The sequence below is a fragment of the Talpa europaea genome (genome assembly GCF_964194135.1).
Source record: "Talpa europaea genome assembly, chromosome: 12".
Taxonomy (NCBI): Eukaryota; Metazoa; Chordata; class Mammalia; order Eulipotyphla; family Talpidae; genus Talpa; species Talpa europaea.
Genome location: NC_140079.1, coordinates 18,330,741 through 18,357,689, shown reverse-complemented (window position 1 = coordinate 18,357,689; position 26,949 = coordinate 18,330,741). Strand labels below are relative to the sequence as shown.

General features: G+C 51.1%; 1 protein-coding gene across 2 annotated transcripts in view; it reads left to right on the top strand.

Moving 5' to 3' along the window:
• Window positions 1-13,682: 13,682 nt before the first annotated feature.
• DSCAML1 (DS cell adhesion molecule like 1) overlaps window positions 13,683-26,949 on the top strand; it is a gene marked incomplete at its 3' end in the record, with an annotated part of 305,163 nt that continues 291,896 nt past the window's right edge. For both annotated transcript variants that reach the window (XM_084251220.1, XM_084251219.1), the window contains exon 1: window positions 13,683-13,743. In XM_084251220.1, coding sequence (XP_084107346.1) covers window positions 13,698-13,743 — 46 coding nt within the window. In that variant the 5' untranslated portion in view covers window positions 13,683-13,697. The remainder of the gene's footprint in view (window positions 13,744-26,949) is intronic.

The window sequence follows — 26,949 nt, the reverse complement described above, 5'->3', positions numbered from 1 at the left end:
GGCGTATGTGTATGCACATGTGTCTGTTTCTTGTAGCCGTGCTGGACTGGGAAGTTGTGCAGGGAGGGATTGAGCAGAGGGTGCAGGAGGATAACCTGGCATCCAGAAACCTGGGTAAACTCCCTGCAGCCCACCACCCCTCACCACAGCCTCCTCAGGAAGAATAAGGACCTGGATTGGAGGGTGTGAGTCGCTTCCAGTAGTTCTCATGGACGCAGCCACTCCTCAGGGAGTGAATGTGGGGCTTGTGCCCTGCAGTGGGGAATCTGGGCTGTGTTGTGCATTTTGTGCACTAGGGGGAGGCAGATAATCAGATTCCCTCTCTGGGAAAAGTACAGACTGCCCAGCAGCAGGAAGGCAGCAGGAAGTCCCCCGTAGAAAGTAGAGCCCCATCTCTGAGCGGGGAGAAGTGTAGATGGGTTGGCTGAGGTCCTGGGCCACCTGAGGGGGACCTGTCCTCCCCCACCCCACCAGCCCCAGAGCTCAAGAGCCACCAGCCTCAGAGTCCAGCCCCTTCCCTAAATAAGGCAGGATTTCTCCTGATCCTGGGTCTCAGAACAAACTCCTGATGTCACCTCTCCCAAAATCTGAGGCAATCCCTGACAGTTTGGAAGAGTGACATGTTTGTCATCTCAAACATGGCAGTGGAGAGGGCACAAGTGGGCAAAACAGATTTGGGTTTGAGGTGCGCTTCACTTGGCTGTTGGATGACACTGGGCAAGAGCCTTGGTGTCTCCGAACCTCAGTTTCCACCTCTGTAACTGGGGACTAGAATATCCGGTTCAGTAAAGACAGTGAATGAGATCATGTGAACAAACCAGCAATGCAAGCCGTGAAGTGCTGCAAAACGCCCAGGTGCATTTTAATCGAGGGAGGCAGCAGCGCTCACCAGCGTCTCACTGGGTTGGGTGATTGTGTGCTTTTCAGTCACTCCTTCCGCAGAGCCGCTATCGAAAACTTCAATAGCAAGTGCATGCCAGGCAGCGTGTTAGGTGTTTCGACAAACTTAAGTGGGTATTTATAGTTTATAAAACCACAGAAGCTGTAAAAGACCTTTCAGGTCCATGTTTTCCAAATGTCAGTGCCAAGACCTGTACTTAGCGGCTTACAACCCAACGACCTGGGAAACGTAAAACACAGACCTTTGATTCTGTAGCCGGGATTGCTTTCTCACGTGCATGCAGCTGAGTGTGGGCCATGGATGTAGTTCAGGCCCTCAGGGAACAGCGGGTGGAGCCTGAGCCCCAGAGGGGGATACACTCTCCGGGTCAGCACTTCATGTGCCCGGGACTTTGGAAGCACTGGGACCTTTGACACTTCCCCCGAGGGGTAGGACAGCCAGAGCCTCAGGTCTCTCCTCAAAGGCCTGGTTTCTGAGCACATGCCTGAGCAGGTGTCCAGATATAAAATGAAAAGATTTGAGGTGGAGCCCCAATTCCATTATTTAGAGGCTGCGTGACCTTTAACAAGTCTCTTGCTTCCTAAAGCCTCAGTTTCCTCATCTATGACTTGGGGGTGTCAATGCCTGTCTCGCTGTGGTCTTCATGTGAGCATGCTTTGAGGGCTGTGCAGCTCCAACTTTTAACGCTGGACAGAGCTAGACTTAGACTGACTTTTTAAGGATAAATCCCACAGGCTGAATGTTCTTTCCTCAAGTCCAACTGGATCTAACGTGGAAAGATAATTCTGTTCATGGAGTAGCCCCCACCCCACCTCACCTCACAGCTTCCAGTGCTAGTCTTTGGGCGACACCTGCTGGCCGTTAAAGATACTGCACCCTCCTTTGGCCAGACAAGTTCAGAGAACACTTACCCCATCTCCTTGGACATTCACAGCCACACCGTGAGGTAGGAATTATGTCCCCGTTTTATAGATGAGGAAAGTGAGACATCATCCTTCCACTTCATGAGCGGCACAGTGAATCTCTGCCTCCAGGTGCTTCAACTCCATCTTCTCCTCACCTCTTGCTGTTGGGCAGGGTGGGAATTGTTCCCCCCAGGCAGAGGGGAATAGCCTAAATCATTCTAGGACTAGATGCATGGCCAAGGTTGGAGTCCAGGTCTAGGGTGATCAAGAAAGATTTGTCCTGCTGGCAACAAACCCCCAGGCCGTAGTCCACCCTCTCCAGTTGTTCCCCATCGCCATGGGAACTAGGGTGGTTGTGGAGGCTGCGGCTGCAGCAAGGCCCTCCATGGAGGCTGAGAGAGGCCGCAGTCTGGGCTGTGAGGTGAGGGCTTGGGGCTGGGCTGTCCCGAGAGCTGACTGTGTCTTTGACGGATACCACAGGCTCAGCTTTTTCATACAGTGGCTCATCTGAAGTCCAGTGTGTGGGGGAGCATCCCTGACCTCAGTTACTTCCATCAGGAGGGCATAGAGCCGAGTGATGGAGAGTGAGGATTTGGCCTTATCCTGTAGAAAGCCACACGAAAGATCTACAGATGAAATTATATTATGTGTAAGATTTGCTTAAAAAAATAAAATCCTGGTGATGGGAACTATGGAGAGTATGAGAAGACAGATAAAATAAGACTGGCCTTGCATCACTAATTGTTGCAGCCAGAAGATGGGGCCACAGCAGCCCATTATGCTGTTCACTCTACTTTTGATATGTTTGAAATTTCCCATATTAAATCAAAATAAAATGTGACAGCAGAAACTCCACCACCAGTGTCAATAGAAAGAACATAGCCTGAAGAAGTCAGTCTGCCCAGTTCAGAAATTGTCAGCTGTGTGAGCTGGGCAAGTTACTTAATTTTTCTGTGCTCCAGTTTCATAATCTATAAAATGGGAATGATAATAACGATCCTGGGTGATAGGGTTGTTTGGAGGGTTAACTGAGATTATGCTTCTAAAGCACTTAGCACAGTCTGGGCACATAGCAAGGGCTCAGTTATAATCATTAATATTAGGAGTTGACAGTTCTGGATATAATTTGCTAAAAGAAGGAAATGGTTCAGAAAAATCATTGACCAATACAGTTTAGTTCCAAGTTTTTGATGGATGAGCCTCCTGGTGCCTGGGTGTGCAGGTATCTTAGATGAGAAGACACTTACGACAGGGCCAGGCTTCTTGATTCCCCAAAGGAAATCCAGTCTTCCAATACCCAGTAGGTCCTTTTCTCTCTTCTGTCTTTCTCTCTTCTGTCCCAGTGTGAGTGCAAGCCCATTCACAGCCTGCCTTGCCTTTCTCTGACCACACCCTTCTCTGAGTTTAATTAGCTCCTTTTACACACTCATGGAATCTTAGCCCCAGAGGAGCTTCAGAATCACCCATCCCTCCACTGCAGTTTCACTTCATTGGGCAGCTTCTTATTGAAGGTCTGCCTTGGACCCGGCACCAGCCTGACTGCTGTGGACAACATGTAAGCAGGGCAGACCCAGACAGCAGACAAGAGACCGGGGACAGCATGATCTGGGTGGTGCCGGACATAGTAGCTGGGGCATGGATCTAATCCCTGCTGGGCTGTCCTTCATGTGTGTGGCCACAGTTTTTCCTGCTCTGTGATACTTGGTGTGGTCACCTTGGTGAGCACCTTTTGACTCAGCATCCAGGCCTCCCTGTGTTGCTCTCTTGTCCACTGGCGTCCAGCTGTCCCCTGGGCAGGGACTCCATGTTGAAGGCTGGAAGCTCCCTGCCCAGGGGCTGGGCATGAGCTTGCTGAAAGGTCTAAAAAAACCTGGCAAGATGTGCTTCCTCTGAGAGCCAAGCTCGAGCAGCAGCCAATGAAAAACCAAGTTTATAGATCAAGAGAAGTAGGACATGAATCCCCAAACATTTCACACCGTCTCTACCCCTTGGGGGTTCGAGATGCCCTTTAGCCTTTTATTTTATTTTTAATTTTTTTCAAGTATAAATTAGTTTAATTTATTATCTGGAAATTTGATAAATATGGCTAATACTGAGTTCTAGTAAGAATGACGGTATGTAAATATGATATTGATGTATGTAGATATGTATGATATTGACCAGGAATCTTGTGGTTGGAAGGCATTTTCTTTCTTAATATTCTCTAATTTCATATCCCATCATGAAAGCAAGTTATGCTTTCAATTTTTTTGTTTTTTTCTTTTTAATTTTTTTAATTTTTTACATCATTGTTCATTTTTAAACAATATTTGCTTCCCTCCACCCCCTCGGGTGTAGTCCCCACAGAGTTTCCTTCCCCAATGCACCTGTGCACCATCACCTTAGTCCCCTGTGCTCCTCCCTCCCTCCCTCTCATCCCTCTCCCACCTCCTCCCCTGCAGGATGTCTCTGATTTATAATGTCCGTTTTTGCTTTGTTGTGCTTTGTACCGTTATTATTTTTTTACACTGATGTCTTATTTGGTTCCCCTATATTCCTGCTATAAGTGAAACCATCCGATATTTTTCTTTTTCCTTCTGGCTTATTTTGATGAGCATAATTCCTTCTAGTTCTATTCATGTTGTTGCGAATGGCATGAGTTTATCTTTTTTGATTGCTGAATAATATTCCATTGTGTCTATATGCTGCATCTTCTTGATCCAGTCATCTATTTTTGGGCATTTGGGTTGTTTCCAGGTTTTACCTATTGTAAATAGTGCTGCTGTTCTCCAAAGAGGAAATGCAAATGGCCAACAATAGGCATATGAAAAAATGCTCAATATCCCTTATAATCAGGGAAATGCAAATTAAAACCACACTGAGATACCACCTTATATCAGTAAGAATGGCACATATCAAAAAAACAAGCAACAGCAAATGTTATTGAGGATGTGGTGAAAAAGGAACTCTCCTACATTGCTGGTGGGAGTGCAAACCAGTCCAACCACTACGGAAAGCTGGAAAGCTGTCTGGAGGTTCTACTAAAAAATGGAGCTACCCCCGTGGCACAGCGGCTGAGCACTGGGTTGCGAAGCTGCCCGCAGCCTCTGCAGCACCAGTTCGATCCCCGGCTGCTCCCCGGCCACTGGAGGAGGGTCCCACATGACGCGCAGACCTCTCCTGCCGCCCGCTGCTCCCCTCAGCAGTGTCCTTTGGTCCTTCTGCCTGCTCTGCTCCCTGCTCTGGCGAATTCTCTCACCCTCCCATGCTTCTGACTGTACCCAGTGCTTGTATAAATAAATAAATAAATCTAAAAAAAAAAAATCTTAAAAAAAAAAATGGAGCTACCATAAGACCCAGGAATTCCACTCCTGGGGATCTACCCAAAGGACACAAAAACATTGATTCAAAAGACCACCTGTACACCTATGTTTATTCATTTTAAAGGATCTGGGAAGTCCTGCAGTAACAGGAACCTCTTTGTCTTAGGTTATTCTACTCTTTTCCAAACGACTTGGCCATCATTTAGTTTTTGCGTCCTGTCTCACACCATAGCTGGGAAATGTGAAACAAGACCTTTACCCCTTTTCAGCTGGGTCTGCTCAAAACAGGGTCAAGTTTGGTCAAGATACTGTGCTTTCAATGCCAGTGTGGCCTGGAATGGACACCTGTTGCTGCTCATCCTGCGATCTCAGCTCCCCAGGGCAGGACTAGGGCTTCAGAGGTCACACAGAGTCTTGCCTGGTGGTAAAGTGGCACCTTTGACCCAAGCTGAAGTTCATCTCTGTGTAAATGCTGGGCCTCTTCTCCCCCAAGCAATCCAGCTAAGGATCACGGGGCTGAGGCTGTCAGTAGTGGTTCAAGGGCAAGGGGCCCAGCTTGACTGGCATGTCAGTCCACGAAGCCAATAACATCCTGAAGCTCCAGGGCTTTCCAGGGGCTGGTGGTTCTTGCACGTGGGGCTGCTCGGACCACATCTGGGGTATGGAGTCCATTCTGGCTTTAAGAGAGTTGTTGATAAAATTAAATATGTGCCCAAAGGGAAGCCAGAAGAGTGAAGGGTCTGAAAATTATGTCGGAAGAGGCTGACAGAACTGGGATATTAAGCCCGGAAAAGGAAGTCTGGGTGTGTGGACTGTAGTAGCTGTTCTCAAATATTTGAAAAGCTGTCATCTGGCAGGGCTGGGGCACATCCTGGGAGCCCCGGGGCTGGGCAGACGGGTCCAATAAAGAGGCGTGAATGCATATGATCCCAGATAGTGAAGTGGGGTGGACTTCTGTGTGGGCAGGGAGCCCTCTGTCACTGAGTGTTTATTTAACCAGAGCTGGCTCCGCACCTGTTTGGTGGGCCCGTGGCTGCCGGCCCCTCCCCGCCTGCACACAGGACTTCCTTTCCCTCCTTTCTCCCAAGCAGCAACCCCTGCACCACCTGCTTCTCTGCCAGAGCTGTGTGCTTGGGCCTTCAGCGCATGGACTGTCCTCCTCAGAGTGGCTCTCTTTATGGCTCTTAGGCTTTGAGGGACATCAAAGCCCTGTTGCATTGGCAAGCGGGTCATTATCCCACAGAGGATGTAGGGGCGCTTAGGGCAGCACCAAGCTGTCTCCCACACAGAGGTCATGGCTTGTAGACTGATTCCTAGGAAGAGGGCTTGATCGCCCACCTCAAGGCCACTGCCATGGACTGGGCCAGAATCCAGAAAACTCACGTCCAGAAAACCCTGCTGAGACAAGTTCTTGGGATGGATTCAGGCTTTGTAGGTCCTCAAGTGAGACCCTTAGGAGTGGCCTCTTTAAGGAAAACAATACAAAACGATGAATACAGAAGTGATTGTTTATTTAGAGTAATACAAAGAAATTGCAACATATTACAAACCTTGAAAAAGCAAATACTACAAACATCACAAAATCTGGGCAAATAATATTTGTGTTAACTCAATGCCTGACAGTGCTTTTTATATTTTTAAATCGTTACTTCTTACAGCTTTACACAGTCTAGCTCCTGGGTCTGTACATTTCTAGCCTCAGTTCTCCTGGGCTACACGCATCTCTCTTGCCCAGGCACTTGAGGTCCTGGTCATATATAACGTAATACAACTTCAAAAACTGCAACTTCACATGAAAAGCCAGGCGAGGTGACCCCTGGTGGGTAGAGTGTTCCTGCAGGCGGACCCCTGCTGAGGCTGGCTGCACAGCCGTGCCTGCAGCCCACGTACATCCATCTCACGCTCCCAAGTCAGACAAATCCATCATTCACTCATGTTGTGGGACCCGGAGTCAGATCCCCCAGTGCACAGCACACCCCTGGGGAGCCAGAGTACAAAGGAGGAGCCGGCAGTTACACTATAGGATTCCACCAAATTAGCCATGAGGTCTGGCCACGTGAACATGTTCCTGGGGCCCACAGGACCCTGACGTTTGAACTGAATTAGCTCCACGGTAGCGCTGCCTCTGGGCTTAGCACAACCTCTCCAGAATTTCAGTTCTTCATTTACATATCGAGCAAAACAACTCTGGCCTAGTCTATTTTCGGTGAAGAGCAGCAGTGAGAGAAAACGCAAAGTTTTTGGATCCCAATCGCCACCCTGTGTGGTGACGATGAAGGTGATGTGATGTTGGCTGAGGCGGTTTCTGACAAGACTTTAGCTTTGGGGTCAGCTCCTGGGGGCTCCAGAGCCCTGTCAGTGCTCACCCTTCCAGACCAGAAGCTCCAGGACAATAACTGCAAGACTCAAGGCTTTGAGTCAAGGTAAAGGACAGGCCTCCAGAGACAGGGCAGAAGCTGGAATCAGGTGTCTGCAAACCTGTAAGAATGAAGACGTCCAGCGTTGAAATCAGCATGTACTGACTGCCCCCGCGGCCAAGGGGGCCCAGGGGAGTCTCTGCAGGTAGAAATGGAAAAGGTTAGGAGCCTAATGACCAAAGAGGAGATAAGACAGACGTGTGTGTAAGTAGCCACAGGCCAAGGAGCGGCAGAGCCAAGAGGAGGGGTGGTTCCAGAGACTGGGGGTGCCTGATCAGGCCCTCCTGCATGAGGGGCTCATACGGGCAGAGAGGGGGACATGAGAATGGTGTGAAGACCAGCATGGAGGCTTTTCAGGACAGAAGATCTTGCAACACAATTCCGTGATCACATCTGTGCTGGGCTTATGGGTCAAAGGATGCAGGGTAACTTGGGATGCTGGCCAAGTTAGCTCCAGCTACCTTTCTTCTTTTTCTCTCAGTTTAGACTCCTTCCCTCTCCCAGCTGGAGAGCAATGCAACCATGAAGTTCAACTCCACAGAATTCAGGCTTCATGGGACCCCTCTGGATAGGCTTCTCAGTGGGTTTCAGTTGTGAGCTGAGAGAGAATAGGAGAGAGACTGTGGTTATTCAGGGGACTCCAGCTTAGCTGGGGGCTTCTGAAGCTCCTGCCCTCCTCCTGAGACAGTGGCCTGAACACATACAGGGAAGCAGGACCCCAGAGATCTCATCTGTCTGGGAGGCACCTCCGTGCTCTGGACTCTTTGTTCTTTGCAATGAGCTCAGAACCATAATATCATAATCCAGAATGTTGAAAGGATACATGACGGGACTTACCTAGACGTTCCTGGGCTAAGCATGGAGAATTTTGGTTTAAGAAGCACCTGGGTCCTTTATTGACATGCTACCTTTCCCAGAGGCTTCATGGTCTCTGCAATGATTCATGCATCTCAAGAAGGTGGAAGTATTTTAGATATTTGCACATGCATTTGATGCCCAAACTGTTCGTTTTGCGTGAGTTGTGTTTGTTTGCTCCTGAGGATCATGCATGAAATGTTGTAGTACTGTTCCTTTGTCTGCACTTGAGAACACGCTTACATGCTTACCTTTGTGGATATACCCTCCCCTCGGGTGGCCTGGGCAGGATGGTGCATATTTGGTTGCACTCAGCTCATCTTCCCTTTAGGAAGGGACTTTGCCGATCATTCTAGCTCAACTCTCCCATTTCACTCGTGAGGAAACTGAGGCCCAGAAAGTCAAGTGACTCTCCAAGATCACACAGGTGATCTAAGGTGCCAAAGATGAAACAAGAACCCGGGGTTTCTGATTTGCAGTCCAGGACTCTTTCTAGAACATTCAAATCAGTTACAAAGTGAAGGGAAAAAAAGATGGTAAGGCAATCTTTGTTTATTTTTTTCTCCTCCAGTCAATGAATGAGTATTAAGAGGGCAATGCCAAGTGGGCTGTATCACCCCAAGTGTTTTGAACATTGACCTGTTTAGGTTTAGATTCCTTTTACATCAACCATATTTACACTGAAGTTGTTAAAGAATTTCAGAACACATATGAAGACCTTGCTAAAATAATGATATGCCTTTGTTTTTGAAATACAGAAGCTGTTGTTTGACTAAAACAATAAAAACATCTGTTGTTTCTCATGATGGCTCTAGTCCTAATGTAACATGGCAAAATAATACCCCAAGTATCCACGATTAACCTGAATTGGAAGGGTTCACCTCCCAGGGCCATCCCAGGTTTCTTTAAGTGGCTTTGGTAACACACACACCCCACCACAGGTCCACGCCACACAGACACCACACGCAATATATACATCATACACAACATATATACTATACACACACCCCATGACATATATCCACCACACACAACAGGCACCCCACACACACAACACAAGATATATTCCACATACCACACACACACACACATACACCCCACAACAGATCCACACCACACACACACCACACAGCAAATATACACCACACACAGACACACTGGACACTCACACGGGACACACACATACCAGCTATCTCACTCATCATATGGCATTCTGTGCAACACAAAATGTTGAAACTAACCACCTTTTTAAAATGGGCAATCGGCGGGGAGGCCTACTGGAGAGGAATCCCACAAATTTGAGTCTTTAAATAACAGTTCGGGCTTATGATCGGCACTGAGGCAACTGTCCTCACTCTGGGGTGTATATGGTGGGGGGAGTGAGGGCTTCTGCCATATTTAGGACTGTGAAGGAATTGTCCCTTTTATCAAAATAAAAACAGGCCCCCCCCAACTGTTTGCTGCGGAAGGAGTGCATCAGGATCTGGGGTGGGTGTGGGTGGCCCTCTCTTTTTCATCCCACCCCAGTTTCATTTTCCAGGGGGTTCCCTCCTAGGATTCTGCCGACTCTGCCAAGCTAATGCAACTCAGTTAAGAGGGAACTTCTGAACACACCTGAACCAGGCTGTCGTTTTCAAGGCTATTTTCCTAAATACTAAGGAGGAACAAAACCCAGGAGCTGGAAAACACAAAAAGCCTGCACGCTATATCTGCAGGTCCTTCCTGAAACGATCCACACCCCACATCTCCCATTTAAAAAAGGTGGTTAGTTTCAACATTTTGTGTTGCATCAGAATGCTGTGTGATGGGTGAGCAGTTGGTGTGTGTGAGTGGACGGCGTGTGTATGTGGTATAGATAAGTTGTGTGGGGCGTGGGTGGTGTGGGTCTGTTGCCGGCTGCCTCTCCACGCTCTTCCATCCTCAAGCACGTCTTCCTTCCTTGTCTCTGTGGTCTCTTGCCTGGACTGCCAACTCCCGCGGCACCTCCTTGACTCCAGGCCTCAGAGCTGCATGGCGCCGGTGTCATCGACATCCCCCAACAGAGATGTTACCGCACACCACCCCCTTCAAGCTAGTCACACCATTACAAGGACCATGCTGAAGGAGTCTGCTCTCCCACTGTCCACCCCCGCCTCCCCCATGCATGCCTCGTTCCTTAGGGGACACCCCTGCTGTAGCCTGATGCAGTGGACACCCTCTTCCTTCAGGTATAACTTGGGCCTCTGCATGCAGCACCACTGCCTCCTAAAGGACCCCAGGCGGAGCTGGTGTAAAAGGGGCTCTCCAGTTCTAGGAGGCACTTCAGGTAAATAGAGGAAGGAGGTTCCCCCTAGATCCTTCCAGTATATGGGGCTTCAGCAGCTGTGCTGATACCCCAGGCCCACTGGGGGCCCCTCCCAGCTGACAGCAGCCCCTTTCATCCTGTCTGACTTAGCAGTTTATTTTAGGCACGGTCTGACCAGGTGCTCTGGGTCAATAGGCTTAGTTTTAAATAACTGGATTCCTCTCAGCAACCGTCTCCTTAGAAGGGAAGAGATGTGACAAAAGAAGGAGCCCAGCAGGCTGGGGGGAGAGGGGAGAGGGCTGATCCAGAGGCCTGGAGATAGCCGGGTTCAGTCACAGCCTGCATGACCTCAGGCAGGCACCTCACTTACCTGCTCTATGCCTCAGTTTCCTTATCTGTAAAGCAGAGGATTGGCTGGGACATCTCCATACTCGTTGCAGTTGGTGCCATTTCTGTGCCCTGTGCCTGCACCTACAGAGGACCAAACACGTAGTGAAAAGGCTTCTGAGTGGTGACTTGGCACCACTGGAAATCAGGAGACCTAGCTTCTAGTTTGCTTGTGATATAAATTAGATGACCTTGAACAAGCTAAGCTTCAATTTTCTCACCTGTTTTAAAAGGGGGGTAATAAAGCCTCAAAGGATATTGTGAGCATTACACGGAGGAGCAATTGCAGGTAAAAGCCTTTTAAACTCTTGCAGCACGGTACAATGAGACTGACAGTTTCTCAAAAAGTTAAAAATAGAATTATTATTTGTTCCAACAAGTCCCCATCGAGGTATATACCCAAAAGAATTGGAAGCAGAGGCTTTAAAAAATTTGTAAATATTTGCACCATTGAAGTCATTTTTAAAAAGTATATCAGGTATTTATCAAAGTTAGTCCGAAATACACAAATATGACAGAAAATGTCCTGATTTCAAATAGAAAATTAAACACTTGGCATAAGAAAAGAAGGTCTTTAGGCGATATTCGTATACTCATGTCCATAGCAGCGTTATTCACAATAGCCAAAGGGTGGAAATGACTCAAGTGCCTATTTTTTAAAAGTATTTATTTATTTATTTATTTACGCATACAAGAACTGGGGTATAGGCCAGAGGTGGGGGGTGGTGAGAGGATTCACCAGAGACAGGGTGGGGAAACAGAATAGGCAGATTGATGGAAATACACTGCCGAGGGGAGCAGTGGGCAAGTCAGGAGAGGTCTGCTGCACCATGTGGGTTGCTCCCTGGCCAGGGATCAAACTCGTGGTGCAGAGGCTGCAGATAGCTTCATAGGTTGTGTCTTAACCCCTTGCACCACCAGGGAGGCCCTCAAATGTCTATTGACAAATGAATCTATAAACCAAATGTGGTCTGTATGTAACTACAATGGAATATTATTCAGCCATGAAAAGGAATGGAATTCTGATACATTCTACACAGTGAACCTTGAAGATATCATGCTAACAGAAATAAACCAGACAGAAAAGGAAATACATTGTATGATTCCACTTCTATGAGGTCTCTAGAACAGGCAAATTCATAGACAAAAGTAAAGCAGTGATTACCAGGAGCTGGGGTGGGGAGGGGAGAACAGGGAGTTATTGTTAAATGGACACATTTTCTGTTTGGCTGCTGAAAAGTTTCTGGAAATGGATAGTGGTGATGGTTGCACAACATTGTGTCTGTACTTAATGTCTCTAAAGAGCACACTTGAAAACGAGGTCCATTAAAACGGTCCATTTTAACATTTAGAAAAGTAAATGCAAACTTTTGAAATTTTAGTTAAAATCTCTAGGGATATATTGGCAACACCTGGGAGTGGGGAGTCCTAGTCTGAATATAGGTGAGACATTTGGGGGAAAGTAAATCTTCCACTGTCCACTGGAGCTAAACAGCAGCTCCTTTCCCTCCTCACACTCCTCTCTTCCAAGACCTCCAAGAACCAGATCAAAAGCTTGCCAGCCAGGCCCCCAGGGCACGTGGAGGCTGTCTTTACCCTTCAGGAGATGAGGTCCAGTCCTGACTTATTCCAGTCTCAGGGGACTGTGGACCCTTTTCTGGATCCTGTGTGGTCCTTTATTTTGGAATTACAACACAAGGGCTTTCCATCCATATGGACTTCACATTGGACCAGACTCAGTCACGCTGGTGTGCCCAGTGCCTAACCCAGGGCCTGGGACAAGGCAGGTCTCAACCTGCGTTTTGTAAATGAGAATATGCCCTCTCTCCATGGAGCCCCATTCAACGCCATGCCAACTCAACATGCTGATTGATATAAGGACTAAGCTCGTTTCTGCTTGGTGAGGAAGCTGGGGTGGGGGTGGGGTATTAGGAGAAGACAGGGAGATACTCCAGGTAGAGCAGACCTGTAAATTATTCATTGCAAATAATTGTTTAAACAATCAGCATGTGTCAAGTGCTGGGGGGTGGGTGGCTGGACTCAGGTGGGGGGTTCCCCAGGAGGCAGGCTTGTGAAAGTAAGTAGGGGTGGGAAGGGCAGCAGCTCTTAGCAGTGGAGAGGAGCTCTGGGCCGGGCACCAAGGGATTTCATTCAGGATTTTATTCAGAGACCGGGTCCCCTTATCCAAGGGGGGAAACTGAGTCCAAAAGAGGCAGGGCGTCCTCGGTCCGAGCATGGTGGGTTCTTGGCACATGCATGGCCCATGTCTGTGTGAGACCAGGGGCTGGGGAGCAGGGCCGCCTCTGAGACGGTGACCCCGGGTCAGGGTCGCAGGGTCCAGGCCCTCCGCCCCTGTCCGCGGGCTTGTGGCGCTGGGGGTCCCCTGGGCTTGGGTCTCGAGCAGCTTTCACAACCCGGGGTGCCGCTGGGGGGGGGGCGGGGAAAACGGCCGCCTAGCCCAGCCCCGCGGATGACAGGAGCCAGGGAGCCGAGGAGGGAGGAGCCGCCGCGCCGCGCGCTGGGCTGAGGCGCAGAGAGAGCGGGGCGCGGAGTGCGGGCGGCTGGGAGCGCGCTGAGCGGGCGAGAGGCGCTGCCGCACGGCCGGCCACAGGACCACCTCCCCGGAGAATAGGGCCTCTTTATGGCATGTGGCTGGTAACTTTCCTCCTTCTCCTGGACTCTTTACACAAAGGTGAGACCCTCGCGGGCGGCAGCGCGGCGGGGTCCGGGCGCGCGCGGCAGGCGGCGAGGCGGGGTGCCCCCGGGCGCCAGGTGCCGGGGACCGACCCGGATGCGCGGCCGCGGGTGGGGCGCGAGAGGCGGGGCGAGCGCCCGGAGAGGGGCCAGGTGAGTGCGCGCCCCGGACCGCTCAGCCCGGCGCCCGCGCCCGCCGCGGGGAGGCGGCCCCCACGAAGGGGTGGCGGAGAAAGAGCCTCGTCTCTCCCCGCTCCGAGCTCCTTGACGGGCCGCGATTCTGCCCCGGCTCCCTCCCCCAGCCCCATGCCCGCTTCCTGCGGTTTGGGGGCGCTGGGACCCCGGGGTGCCCTCCGAGTCGAGGTGTCCTCAGACCGTGACTGTTCACCTGGGAGTCCGCGCTCATTCGGGCCTCGGACTCCGCGGCGCAGGGTCCTCGGCCGCCGCGCGCCCCTCCGCCTTCCCGGACCCCCCGCGCCGCGCCGCATGGCGCTTGTCCGCGCGGGGGCTGGGTGCCGGGTGCCGGGGGCCGGCCGGGGAAAGCTGGGGGCCCCTCGGAGAGCAAGTTTGTTCTGCAAACCCTGAGGCCGGCTTGCCCCGGCCAGACCTCACCACCCCCTGCCCCAGGCACTCGCCCCGGCTTCGCTGCGCCGCCTTGGCCACCTCGAACCGTGCGCCCCAAGATGCTAGAGTCTCCGCTGCTGCGGCTGGTCCACCAGACCCGGGGAAAGTCTTCGGGTGGGGGTGGGGGTGAGGGTGGGGGGCGTGTCCCTCTCCCGGGGGAGAGAGCGTTGCTAGGGGTGCGTCCAGGTGTCCGGCATGCCCAGACCTGTTACAGAGGCGCTGCGCACCTGAGCCTGAAGGCAGCCAGCGCCGGGGGCTGGAAGGGGGCAGACATTTCCGACCAGAGCCACCTGGGCACAGCCGGGACCAGGCCGTGGCTGGCGGTCCGGCTCCCCGGCGGTTGCGGAGGACGTGTCTGTCCCCCAGCGCTCAGATGGCGGGAGATGGGGCGGCCGAACTCCGCGCCCTTGCGCGGCGGAGCTCACGCTTGCACGAGCTCAGCTGGTACCTGTTCAGCCCTCTAACTTTTCTCCTTGGCGCCCTGGGGGCGGCTTCTCCCCGGTTGCATCCCGGCAGCTGCCCGGGCGGAGCTGCAACTCCTGACCCAGGGGGGGCTGGGGGAAGGGCATTTCAGCAGAGGCTTGGCTCCCTAGGCGGGTCCAGTTCTTCCAGAGCCCATGCCCCAGGGGTCTGGAGTCTGCAACCTGCGGGGTTGACAGCAGCATCAGCTGCTAACACAGCTTGGGGTGGAGGAGGGTGACCTTATTTTATTTGTAAATACCACCCGGGTCAAAGGCAGAGAGAAGGCCGAGGTACCGGGAGATGAGGTGGCTTCATCGTGGACAAAGTAGTTGAGTTTCTCAGACCTGGTGGGGTCCACTGGGTGAGACGCCAAGGCTGGTCTAGGTTGGTTAACCCCTTACCCTCCACATGGCACCCTCTCACCCCACTTTAGGAGGGCAGGAACCCTGCCTCCTGTTCATCCCCCCCACCCCCCCAACACACCCCAGTCTCTCTCTCCCCAGGCTCTTCCTGCCTCCCTCCGCCCCCGCAGGCTGGCTTGGCTTGCAGCTTTAATTACATTAATATTAAAAATACATAAGGTGAGGAGCGGCAGCTTTCTCTCGCCAGTTCTCTTTACTACCCCCAACCCCTTTTGCATTTTGTCAGGGGAGAAAGCATAGGCCAAAGCCGCAGCCACCGTCTTTACCCAGCTTTGTCCTCAGCCCCTTCCCCCGGCCACCCCACCACTTTCTGAAGACCTTTCTCAGAGCAGTGTTCTCCAGGAGTGGAGGTCCCTTGGCTGATACCTAACGGACCTTCCTGTCCCCCTTCCAGAAGCTGGGCATTAATAAAAGAGAGCTATTTGATAGGGAGGGAGCTGATGGGGCTGGGGGGGGTGGAGAAAAGCCCAGAAGGTGACTGGCTAGTCTGGAGGGACGAAATCCTTTCCAACTTGAGAAGGAAGTAGCCACTGGTCTCAGGCCTCTGGGTAGGCTGGAGGTGCCAGGTGTGGCAGCACCTCAGTGGCCTTATGGCCCACCAAGCCCTGGCACCCCTGCCATTCAGAGGCCCCGGCATCTGTGCTGGGCGCCAGGGCGACTTGCCAGACAGGCCTTTCTTTTCCTTCGTGACTTAATTGGGTCTTAGGTGCCAGGCTGGTCTCCGGGGCCTGTTCGCTTGGGGTGGCATAGGGGTGGGGGTTGTGGCCGAGGCGCAGGGGGAGGATGTGATTCCGTGAAAGCGGGGAAGATAGGGTTTGGTGTATTTTCTCTCCCGTTGCCAGTCACCCCCGCGGCACCAAGGAAAATGTAAATGTGAATGTTGGAGCCTGTTACAGAAAACAATATCCTCTTGCAATAATTTGTACGTCCATCTGTGAGGAGCGGGAGGAGGCAGAGGGAGAGAGGAGAAGAAAACAAGATGAGATGGAGCGTCCTCTGTGTGGAATTAAGCAGTTATTGAATGTGTTTTAAGCTTCTGTTATTTCCATTCCTCTTGAAATACCTTTTTTTTTTTTTTTTTTTTTTTTTTTTGAGGAAGACGGAGCTCAGACCCATTCCCTAGTACTAAACTGGGGAGGTGTTTTAATAATCAGTTATCGAGTCTCCAATAACTGCCTTATTATTGCCAAAACAAATCCAGGTTTGGGCAGCCAGATGAACCCCAGCGAGGCTGTCTCCGTTGTTACATCCAGCGTGCCAGCATCTGTGTTGCCTGCATTTGCATTTTTACTGTGTAAAAGAACAAGCTTCCCCGGCACTAAAATTCCTGTTTTCTAAAAGCCAAAATAATGGGTTGCATTGATTTTTTCATTTCCCACCCCAACCTCTCCGATGGGGACTCATGGTTCTTCCCTCTTGAGAAGACCAAATTAAAAGCCTTCGTCAAGCCATTAAGAAAATCTCTAACACTCTGTTCAGTGTCTAATTAAAAAGGGGGGGCGTGGGGGGAATGTGTTTTTAGAATCTTGAAACGGGAGACACAACTTAGGGGGAGCAGGAAGCGTCAAGGAGGGGGTAGGTGGGCAGAGAGGCCCTGGGTGCTTGAATAACATGGGGGAGTTGTCATGATCCCCGACTGTCCTTTTCCAGTGCTTCATATTTCTGGCCATCAAAGTCAGCTGCCTTTACTACATTTCTGCAGCAGAATGGGGAGCTCAATTAGGAACAAAAAGCAAGTAAGCAGTTGACCCAAAAGCAGCGCTTAAGTTGAACAGATCCCAGGAGGCAGGCTGAAGAGGCTTATTTTTCTTCAATTGAAGAACAAGGAGGAGGTGGGCCAGCAAAGAGGGGCTTTGGCTGGGTGATGTTCTGCTAAAGAGGCAAGCGCTACACAGGCTGACTGGGAGCCTCCAGAAATGGGGTGAGGGTCTGCCCAGAGCACCACATCAGCTCTTGGTCTTTGACAGAGGGGAGCAGACCTCAAGCCCCCCTTACCTTCTCTGTATCTTCAGGAATTTCATTCTGTGACTTGTGCTTGATCTGGTATAGGATGATTTTATTTGCGGGTGAGTTGAAGTGAAGGTAGATATTCAGAGAGCTTTTTTTTAGGAGGGGTGCAGAGACCGAATTGGGAGAGTCTTTCCTCCCACATGATCTGGGAGGACATGTTTTTTGAGGACATTTGAAACTGTCAAGAGGAAGAGCCCCGCCCCCCCCCCCCAGCTCTGAAGTATTGTCAGAGCCCCTAACCTGGTGGATTCTAGCTGGCACCCAGGTGTCTGAATGGGGTGAGCCAGAGGCAGCAGAGATGGCAGGGTGCCGGAACCCAAGGGCAGGCCCTGCATTTGCATTAATTTGCATACATATTTGCATGCTCACCTAGCCAGGCCCAGAACCTCCTTCTCTATGAATAGCATTTTGATCTCAGCCTTAGTTACAGCCAGGCAGTGGCATTTTCTTTACATGCAGTTGGGGGTGCGGCAGGAGTAGAGAGGAATGATGTTTTAAGTAGTGCTTCGCTCTTGCCTCTGAGTTGTAGACCTACAGGTGCTCAGCACGGAGTTCTTCATCTGACAAGGCAATCCCAGAGCTCACTATTGGGGTACAATGGGTGGCAATGGGCAGGGACATCCTAAGGCAGACCAAACTTGGGGTGTGGGTTATTATTCCTCTTGTGGTGCAGGAAGAAGAGGGTATAGAGAGGGGCACACCAGCTGTAGTCTTTTGGTGAGTGCCCCCTAGATGGAGGAGCTAGGTGCTTAGGGTGCTGTCAGCAGGTGGAGAAGCAGTGGGGTGGGGGTATGAAGCCAAGTGAAATGCTCTTTCTCCCTCCTGATCTGTCAGCATCCAGCTTGGGAGGGAGGGTGTTGTAGCCTCGATGAGATTGGGGAAGTACCCTCCTCCAGTCTCTTATTCTATCATTCCAGCAGCTTCAGTCATGCATGTGGTTCCAGTGGGGCCGTGGGAAGGCAGGCAGGCACTGTGGTCACAGAAGGAAGGAAGGATGTGGAGATTTGGGAGTGATACTCAAAAAGTCAACACTTCAGGGCAGCTTGGGGTGCTCCTTCCCGGGAGCCAGCTGGGATGCCTGCAGTGGGGCTGCAGCTTCAGGAATGGTTTTGCCTGCATTTCCGGGGCCCTGAGCAAACCCTGCCCTGGCAGGTGCTGCTTCCAGACCTCTCGGGTGTTTTCTTGCACATCTATGGGGCCAGGGGGACCCTGGTCTACCCTGGTTTCCAAGGATGTGCCATGGAGCCCTCAGGCATTGGGTGGAGCCTCCGGGAGGCCTGGAGGGCTGGCAGGCAAAGCTTCATGAGCCAGAGTATTTTATATATTGGAGTTGTATAGAAAAATGAAAGGTTGCAACTTGATGTGGCAGTAATTTGGAGTCAAGGCAAACCCTTCATTCACATTTGGCTTTGTGCTTACTCGACTATGTCCTGGTCTCTGAGCCTCACTTTTTTCAGCTGTGAAATGGGTATCAAGGAAAGGATGCACGTAAAGTAGCCAGAACATCACTGGTGCTTGATAAACATGAGGCTTTTTTTCTGCACCGCTCCCACCTTCCTTCCCCTGCCCACACCCCCAAACAGACAAGCAGGTCCCATCCAGAACAGCTTTGGTCAAGCCAACTGGCTTACACTTTGTAACAAAAAGAAAGACTGAGTGGTGGCCAGGGCAGGGGACGTCACTGGTTCCTTCTATTGCCTCACTGGGCAGCTTGAGGGACTTCTCAACAAGATAGCTGGGACCATGCCGGCATCTGGGTGCCCCTGCGGAGCCAGCACAATCTCTTTTCCCTGACCACAGCTGGTGGAAGTAGTGCAAAAGGCAAAGGCAGAGGTTGCCCCCAGCCTTGGATTTGAGAGTGAGACAAAAGACAAGTCTCATAGCTGTCAAAGAAAGGTATGAGGTTGGTGGTTGAATATCTAGCGTGGTTGGACAGAATAAGAAGTCTCCTGGATTTAATGACATTAACCTTAGGTAAATGGAGTGTAAGGGTGAGCCTCCCAAACTTGTAACTGGGTGAATTTCTGTGTATGTTCCTGTTGGGGTGAACTTTAGTGTTTTTCTGGTGGTTTTGTGCATTGAAGCCACTCTTGACAGCCCATGACCAGGGATGTGCCTGGACCCCTCCTCCCCCCATGACCCATTCTGCCACAGTTTCTGACCCAGAGGTCAAGCGCTGCCCATGGCAGCTTGGAGCCTGTGGGTTCTGTGAGTGTGGGGGAGGTCATGGGCACAGCAGCCTGTGTGCCCTGTTGAACAGATGTCTGGCCAGCACTGCTTTAGCGTGAAGAGCATTAGCCTTGGGTACTACCCTTGCCATCCAGCTGCTACTCCCCTCATCCATTCAGCCACCCCTGCCCTACCTCCCGGTGCTCTTGTTGTACTTACTGCTTGCTTTGATGCTTACCAAGGTCACCATCTTCATGAAGCACAGAGTTATTCAAACACTAGTTGCATAACCGTGTGCTCGTGTTGGAAAGCGCATTGTCCATGGACCTATAAAACAAGGCTCAGTGTGTCTGAGTAGGCAAGTTACCTAGTAGTTCATGTGCCTCTGTTTGCTAATCTATAAAATGGGCCAAAGAACCCCTGTCCTGGCTGTCCCACGGGGTGGGGGTATGCATGCTGCTTACTGTTATAAGACAATTGTAAATGGAACTAGGCAACATGGAATCACACACATGTGAAACCACTGCAGACCAGCTTAAGCCTTATAAAGGCTGTGCTGAAATGTGAGGTGTAATTACTGTCATTTCATCATACAGGAATAAGGAAGGTCTCACAGCTGTGTGTGGCTGTCTCCCCCTCCCTGGGCCCCCCACATATGGAGAATTTTCCTAGCCTTTGCTTTTCATGGACATGGGGAACAGCTGATGAGGCACAGCCAGGCTGGCAACAGTTCTTCTCAGAGCAGACTTGGCAGATTCCTTGTGGCTCCAGTGCCCAGCAGGGGTGGGGGCAGTGGACAGAGTCTTCCTCAGCTCCCTCCCCAGGTGCTCAGATTCAGGTTTATCCCAGAGGCATCTGGACACACTTCCTCAGGCTGATTCTCCCCACAGGGCATCCAGTCTCTTGTGGGAAGAGCTGTAGGCACCAGGTATCTGCCTTGCGTGACCTCATTTCCGGTGGCAGCAATGGCTACAAGCCAGGCCCTGAGCGCCCTACTGAGCCAGGGTCATGGATGCCCTGTTTCTGGGGCAGCCTTCCAGAGCCCCGGGGTCTTGGGAGGATGGGGGACTAGTTTTGGGGGAGACTGCTGCAGAGAAAAGTGTTCAGGGTTGGGAGGAACCACTGAGGACATGGATTCCATCCCCTAAGCAGACGCCTGATCCCCACAGCTTTTCCCACCGCTCTGCTCTCCTTCCGTGCCATTGTCCTTCTGCTGGGCACTGTGCACACAGGAGGTGCTTTCCTTCCTGGCCGCAGGTTTCTGCTTGTCCCGCTCCATCACAGAGCTCACCCTCATCATCGGCCAATCCTGTGTTGGTTTTGTACACTGGTTCTGTGTCTCCCTTTCAGATCACACAGATCCAGGTGAATACCCCCTTACCCAGGTCGACACACGTCCTGCCTCTCTGAGGCGTCTCCTCAGGCAGCCTGCAGTGCTGGTGCTTCCAGTGCCCCCTCATGTGGCCTCTCTCCATCCCTCCGCAATGGTCCTCCATTCCTGGGCAGCTGGGTTCTGGAAGTGGAGTGTCCAGAACTGAGAGAGGGGTCTGGTCGCAGCCAGGTCACTGCACCTAGGGGGACTGTCCTACCTCTCCAGTCCTCGCTCTCCCATCTGTAAATGGAGGCGATTGGACAAAATAATCTCTTAAATCCCTCAAGTGTTAACAATCTAAATCTAGGATTCTCTGGGGACAACTGTGCTGTCTGAGCCGACTCCCTAGAAAGAACTTTCTGCCCATCAGGGGCCTTCCTTTGACAGGCTGTGTCTAGAAGGGACTGGAAGATTAAAGAGTCTGTTTGACTGTCAGCTGTTGCTCATAACTTCTGCAGCGGACAGTGAGGGGCTTGTAGGTTGAAGGATGACTGATCTTCACTGGGTCTCGGAGGTTTCTGGTTGCTGGTTATGGGAGCTACGCTTGTGCTAAGAATCTTTTAAAAAAGAGAAAAAAAATGTTTCAATGGGGGCTGGGGGCATATTCCAGGGGCTGGGCCCTGGAGTAGTGCCTCTCCTCAGGGTAGGACCTCAGCCCCAGGGGCATCTGGAGATGGGGGGCAGGGGTGCACTAGGGATGAAATGTCTGATGCCTGGGACAGTCCTAAATAATTTTGAACGGCCGTACCCCCAAGTGCTCTCCTTTGTCAGAATCCCTATTATGGTATGTTCACACCTTGAGAATAGATGTGAATTTCGCACCCCCTTCGAGAAACCAGCCCCAGCAAGAGAGGGCTTGAATGGCAAGTGCCACCACTAGCTGTGCAGGCCCAGTAAAGTCTAAGATCCTGTTTTCCTATCTGTAAAATGGGGTCTTTAGTGGCCACTCTGTAGGGCCTTCATGACGCCTGAATATTCTAATGCAAGAAGAGGGCCTCTCACCATGCCTGGCACAAAATAAATGCCAAAAAGAAATGGCGGCTATGATGATGGAGAGGAAAGTGGCAGGGTAGGGAAAAGGCATGGACAGAGGTGCGGGACTTGAGCCTGCCTGCTCCATTTTGTTCCATGGAAAGTGCCGCTTGGGTTGCCTGGAAATGCTCCTCTCTGAGATGACTCGCCCTTCTCCTCCCCAGAGTCCAAACTATCTTCAAGGTGCAAACACCCAAGATGGGGGGTTTCTGATGAAGGGGCAAGAAGATCCTCTCCAGGGTTTTGCATGGTCACGAGACCCCACTGGTTAATCTTCTGTGGACCCAGTTTTTCCAACTATAGGATGAGAACAATCAGAGTGAAGACAAATAATATATATCGTCTGGAAACCTGTATGTGGGAATGCAGTGGCCGAATCAACCTGGCAAATGAATCCAAGAAACCGCACCAGGCCACATCTGCCTAAAGAACTCTGTGTGAGACCCCAGGGCAGCAGTGGTTATTGATTATACCGCCATTATTTTGTTAACTTGATCATCAAATTAGGTACTTACTGTCCTTCCAGCCAAGCCCATGAGAGCTTTGAATTGTCACACCCTGTCTATTGTTGGGAAAGGTGCTGCTTGCAGTCAGATATGGCAAATATACTTTTTTTCTTTTCTTTTTTTTTTTTAAGATTTATTTATGCATACAAGAACTGGGGTACAGGCCAGAGGTGCAGGGGTGGGGGTGAGAGCATTCCCCAGAGACAGAGTGGGGAACAGAACAGGCAGACTGACTGAAGTACACTGCTGAGGGGAGCAGTGGGCGAGACAGGAGAGGTCTGCTGCGCCATGTGGGCAGCTCCCTGGCTGACAGGGCATCAAACTTGTGCTGGAGAAGCTGCAGATAGCTTCACAGTGCAATGCTTAACCCCTTGCACCGCCAGGGAGGCCCAAATCTACTTTTTTTCTATGGAGTTTTTCTCCAAGCGTAGACAGAAAACCACCTGCGTGGTTCTTGGCCCTGTGACAGATGGGGTGGCTCTGTTCTCTTAGGAGCTGTGTCTTAAACAAGGTCTCCAGGTGCTTTGTATACATGGCAATGTTGGAGAATTACTGTCTTAAGCCATGGGTGGTGGTATTATTATTATTGTAGGTGGCAGGTAAGTATTTGTTGTGGAATCTTTAGTCCACAAATATTGCTTGCCTACTCTGGTGATAAAACCTACAACAACAAGGGTCTTGGATGGTCCAAGACCTTTACACACACCAGAAACTGTCACATACATGAACCCATCTAGTCCAACAATGGTTAAGGTAGATGTGGTTTCCTTCACTTTATAGAAGGGGAGGTGAGCCACAGAGAGGCGGGGTCACCTTGCCTGAGGTTGTAAGTGCCAGAGCCAGGTTTACGCCTCCAGCCTGCACCTGGGTCTGGGCATTTACCCACTGCGCTGAGGGCAGCTGCTGTACGCTGCCAGGGGACAGAGCCATCACTAAGTCAGGGAGCTCACAGCCCTGCAGGGGACCCTGCCTTCTCCAGCCCTGCTCCCCTGAAGCTGCACCACTACCCCCTCGGTGCCCACGGGCCCAGGCAGGGAAGCCCCTAGCAGGCTCTAGCCTGTCTCCTGGGGCAATTGGAGGGCTGGTGTCCTGCAGCAACCCCAGCACCGGAGATACTCCTGGGTGAGAGGTCCAGTGAATGAGATGAGTAAATATTGTAACGAAAGAGAACAAAATGACTCACTTCTCCCTGCAGAGGTGGCGAGGTGTTAATATTTCAGTCCCCTCAGGTTGTCATTTACAGTGACTAGAGATGATGACAGGAATAATTCAATGTGCACCTCAGAAGGAGCCTCCCCAGCCAGACACCCCTTACCGACCCAGGCAGGTGTGGTGGGTGTCGCCTACAAGGGTTTCGAGTTGCCTTCGCCAAGCTAATCCCGATGGCCAGACGGCCCTTGGCTGCCAGGAGCGAGTGGGTGGCTGCTAAGGATATTTAGGTTTCAGCGGTGACCCTGGGGGCAGCCCAGATGCCTGGGGGCGATCTCTGGTTTAAAAATGTTGCCGTGCTATTTCTACCCTTCTAATCTCCTAGCGATTTGGAGGCTGTTTTATGAAACACGGCATCAGGGCCGCCGTGCTCAGTGTTAAAGCTTAAATGGGTTTAAGTCTGGGCGTCTGTCACATCACAACCAGGCCCCGGCCTTCCATTTCCTGTTAAAAACCCATTTCCCCCTTTGACCAGGGGAAGCTTTGCTGTTGATCTAAATGTCTCTGTCTTTATTTATGAGGCGCTCCCCTCCTCTTTCTCCCCGTAAATATGCCTGGTTCTGTCTGCAGAGGGCGGAAGGAGCTGGAGAGGGGGCACAGGAGAGCATGGCCGGGTTGTTTTTTTTTTTTTTTTTAACATATTAAACTGATTTTTATTTATTTATTTTTTTTTTATATTCCCATACAATTGCAATCCCCTTATTTTGACCCCAATCCCTCCCCTTCCCGCCCCCCCACCCCCCCATAGAGTGTCTCTGGTTCATAGTTTTTTGTTGATTTTGATTTTCACTTTCTTACAGTTATTCATTTTCCTGGTCCCTTATTTAGGTTTTCTAGATTCCTGCTATGAGTGAGACCATCCGGTATTTTTCTTTTTCTTTCTGGCTTATTTCGCTGAGCATGATCCCTTCCAGCGCCATCCATGTTGCTGCAAATGGCACGTGCTTATCTTTTTCGAATGCTGAGTAATATTCCATGGTGTGTATGCACCACATCCTCTTGATCCAGTCATCTATATTTGGGCTGGGTTTTAAGGGGAAAGTAGGAGTTTCCTGTCTGAGGATTTGCTTTCTGAACTGGGGCTGGCTTTCGGAGGAGTGAAGGCGAAACCTCTCAACTTTGAACTTTTTGTTGTTTTGATGGAAAAAAATCTCAGGTTGGGGAGCTGGACTGACCTCCCCTGCCTGTTGGCTTCATCACGTTTTCTCTGTAGGACCTGGGAGAATGTCTCCCCATGAGCCTCTTTTCCCTCACCTATGAAATCAGACAGGTCCCACCTTGTACCTTTGTGTCAGGATGCAATGAGAAAATGGTTGAAGTTGGCAAACCCAGTGCCTGGCACACAGTAGGGACTTAACCAATGTTAGCAGTCCAGGAAATAGTTATCTACCCAAAGAGAAGTCGGGCACAGGACTGCAACCTCAAATGAGCTCCGTTTGGTTTTTTTTGCCTATATTCCCCAAGTCCACCCAGTACTGCTGCCTGGAAGGTTTCTACTGGGTTCCCCAAACATACCACATCCATTCCTGTGACTGGTCATTGTTCAGGCCATCCTGTCCCTGGGAGTGCCTTTCCTTTGTCCCACGTTCCTCGCTCCTCGGAGGCTCAGCTCAGCTCAGCTCCTTTCCCCTCTGCCCAAAGCTTTATTCCTGGCTGCTGGGTAACAGTAGCTCCTCCCTCCTGGCAGTTCTTGCCTGAATCAGGACTTCATCCATGATGTCCTGGGCTGTGGGTTACCCTTGCCTGTTCTCCATCACCTTCACCAACTCCTGGACATTGGGACCACCCTCTGTAGTCTTTGGGGCTTCCACCACACCCTGAGGCCTGCTCAGCACCTGGTACTAGCTCAATAGTCAGTAAAAAATCTCCTAAAGGAACCGGAATCTCTCCTGATGCCTGGGGAGAAAGGAGCTGGGGGAAGGGAATGCTGAAGAGGGCAAGGAAGAAGTACAGGTGAACAGGGTTTTGTGGGGTGGAGTGGAGCTGCCCTAGGTGGGTCCCTTTGCAGTAACCTTAGGCACTTGGATTCCCAGGTAAGAGCTGGGACCTAACACAATCCTATTCCTCATATTCACACATCCTTGTTTTGTGGGACTGAGCACTTTCACATTTCCTTTCACCTGGTGGGTGGCCCAGGGGGCAAATAAGATAGTACAATTAGACCCTTTTTGTAAAGAAAGCTGTTGAGGCTCAGAAAGGCTATAAGTGACTTACCTGAGGTCACACAGCAGGAGATGCCCTAGGAGGGAAAGTAATTCTGTCAATGCTCTATTGTGTGACACTTAAGCCCCCTAAGTTAGCTGAGGCTAATAGGCCTGAGGTAGAGGGGAAGCCATCCCCAGTGGGGCTCCAGAGTGAGGCCCTCAGGCCCTTGCTACTCCCCCTGCTATACCTGGGTGACTGAACCTGCCAGTTGCTATTGCAGCATTCCCTGGCTCCTTTGTGCCTCTGTGTCATCTTGGCATCTGGCAGACTTGAAATCCTTGGAGACCAGTGCCTCAGTTTCCCCTTTTTGGATTTGCTCTCTCCTTTTTCTTGGCAGGTGGGGTGAGGCTAAGTGAATGTTTATTTCAGGGCTTCTGCATTCTAGGCTGACAGGTGCCTTGTGATAGTAAAACATGAGCCCGGAGTAAGTGCAAAATGCTATTGTTTTACACCTGAGGGTGATGTTTCATAATGACAATGCACTGGCAGAGCTGTAAGCAGAAATGAATGGTTTGTCGAATGCTCCCCAGTTCCCCCAGACTCGGAAGACAGCAGCTCACTTCCCAGGGTGGGAGAAATATGAGGCTACTCACCTTTCGCTATAAATCTGCCGATTCATCAGCCCTGACAGGTGGCTGGACAACCCCAGTCAATTCATCAATTAAACCTACCCATTTGTAGTTGCTGAGAACCCGTGTCCTTGGCTCTGGCGACATCCAAGGCCCAGAGTGCAGGAAGGTGGCTGTCGTTGTGGCTGCTTCTCAGGTGGGAGACTAGTCCAGGGCAGAAGCTGTCTCAGCAAATAGGGAGGATGGAGGGAGCGGAGACTAGGGATGTGTGTTGGGAACAGGAGGGGTGGGTGGTTGGCATGGAAGAAAGTGTGGGGAGATGCACCCAGCCTGAGCAACCAATTTTTTATGGTTCTGACAACAGACAATTCCAGCCCCAGGTTCTGAAGTCAGACCAAGTTGGGACGAAGTTGCCTTTATTCCCACCGTCAGCACTGACAGTACAACTTTGGGGAAGTTAGTTAATTTCTCAGTCTTAATTTCCTTATTGGTAAGATGGGGATAATAATAACAACATCCCCCAGGGAGCCATGAGAATTAGTTGAGGTAGTGTCTATAAAGCTTGTGCAGCCAGCCTGACCTGTCGTTAACAGTGAAATCCGTGGTGGCTGGTACCACTGCCAG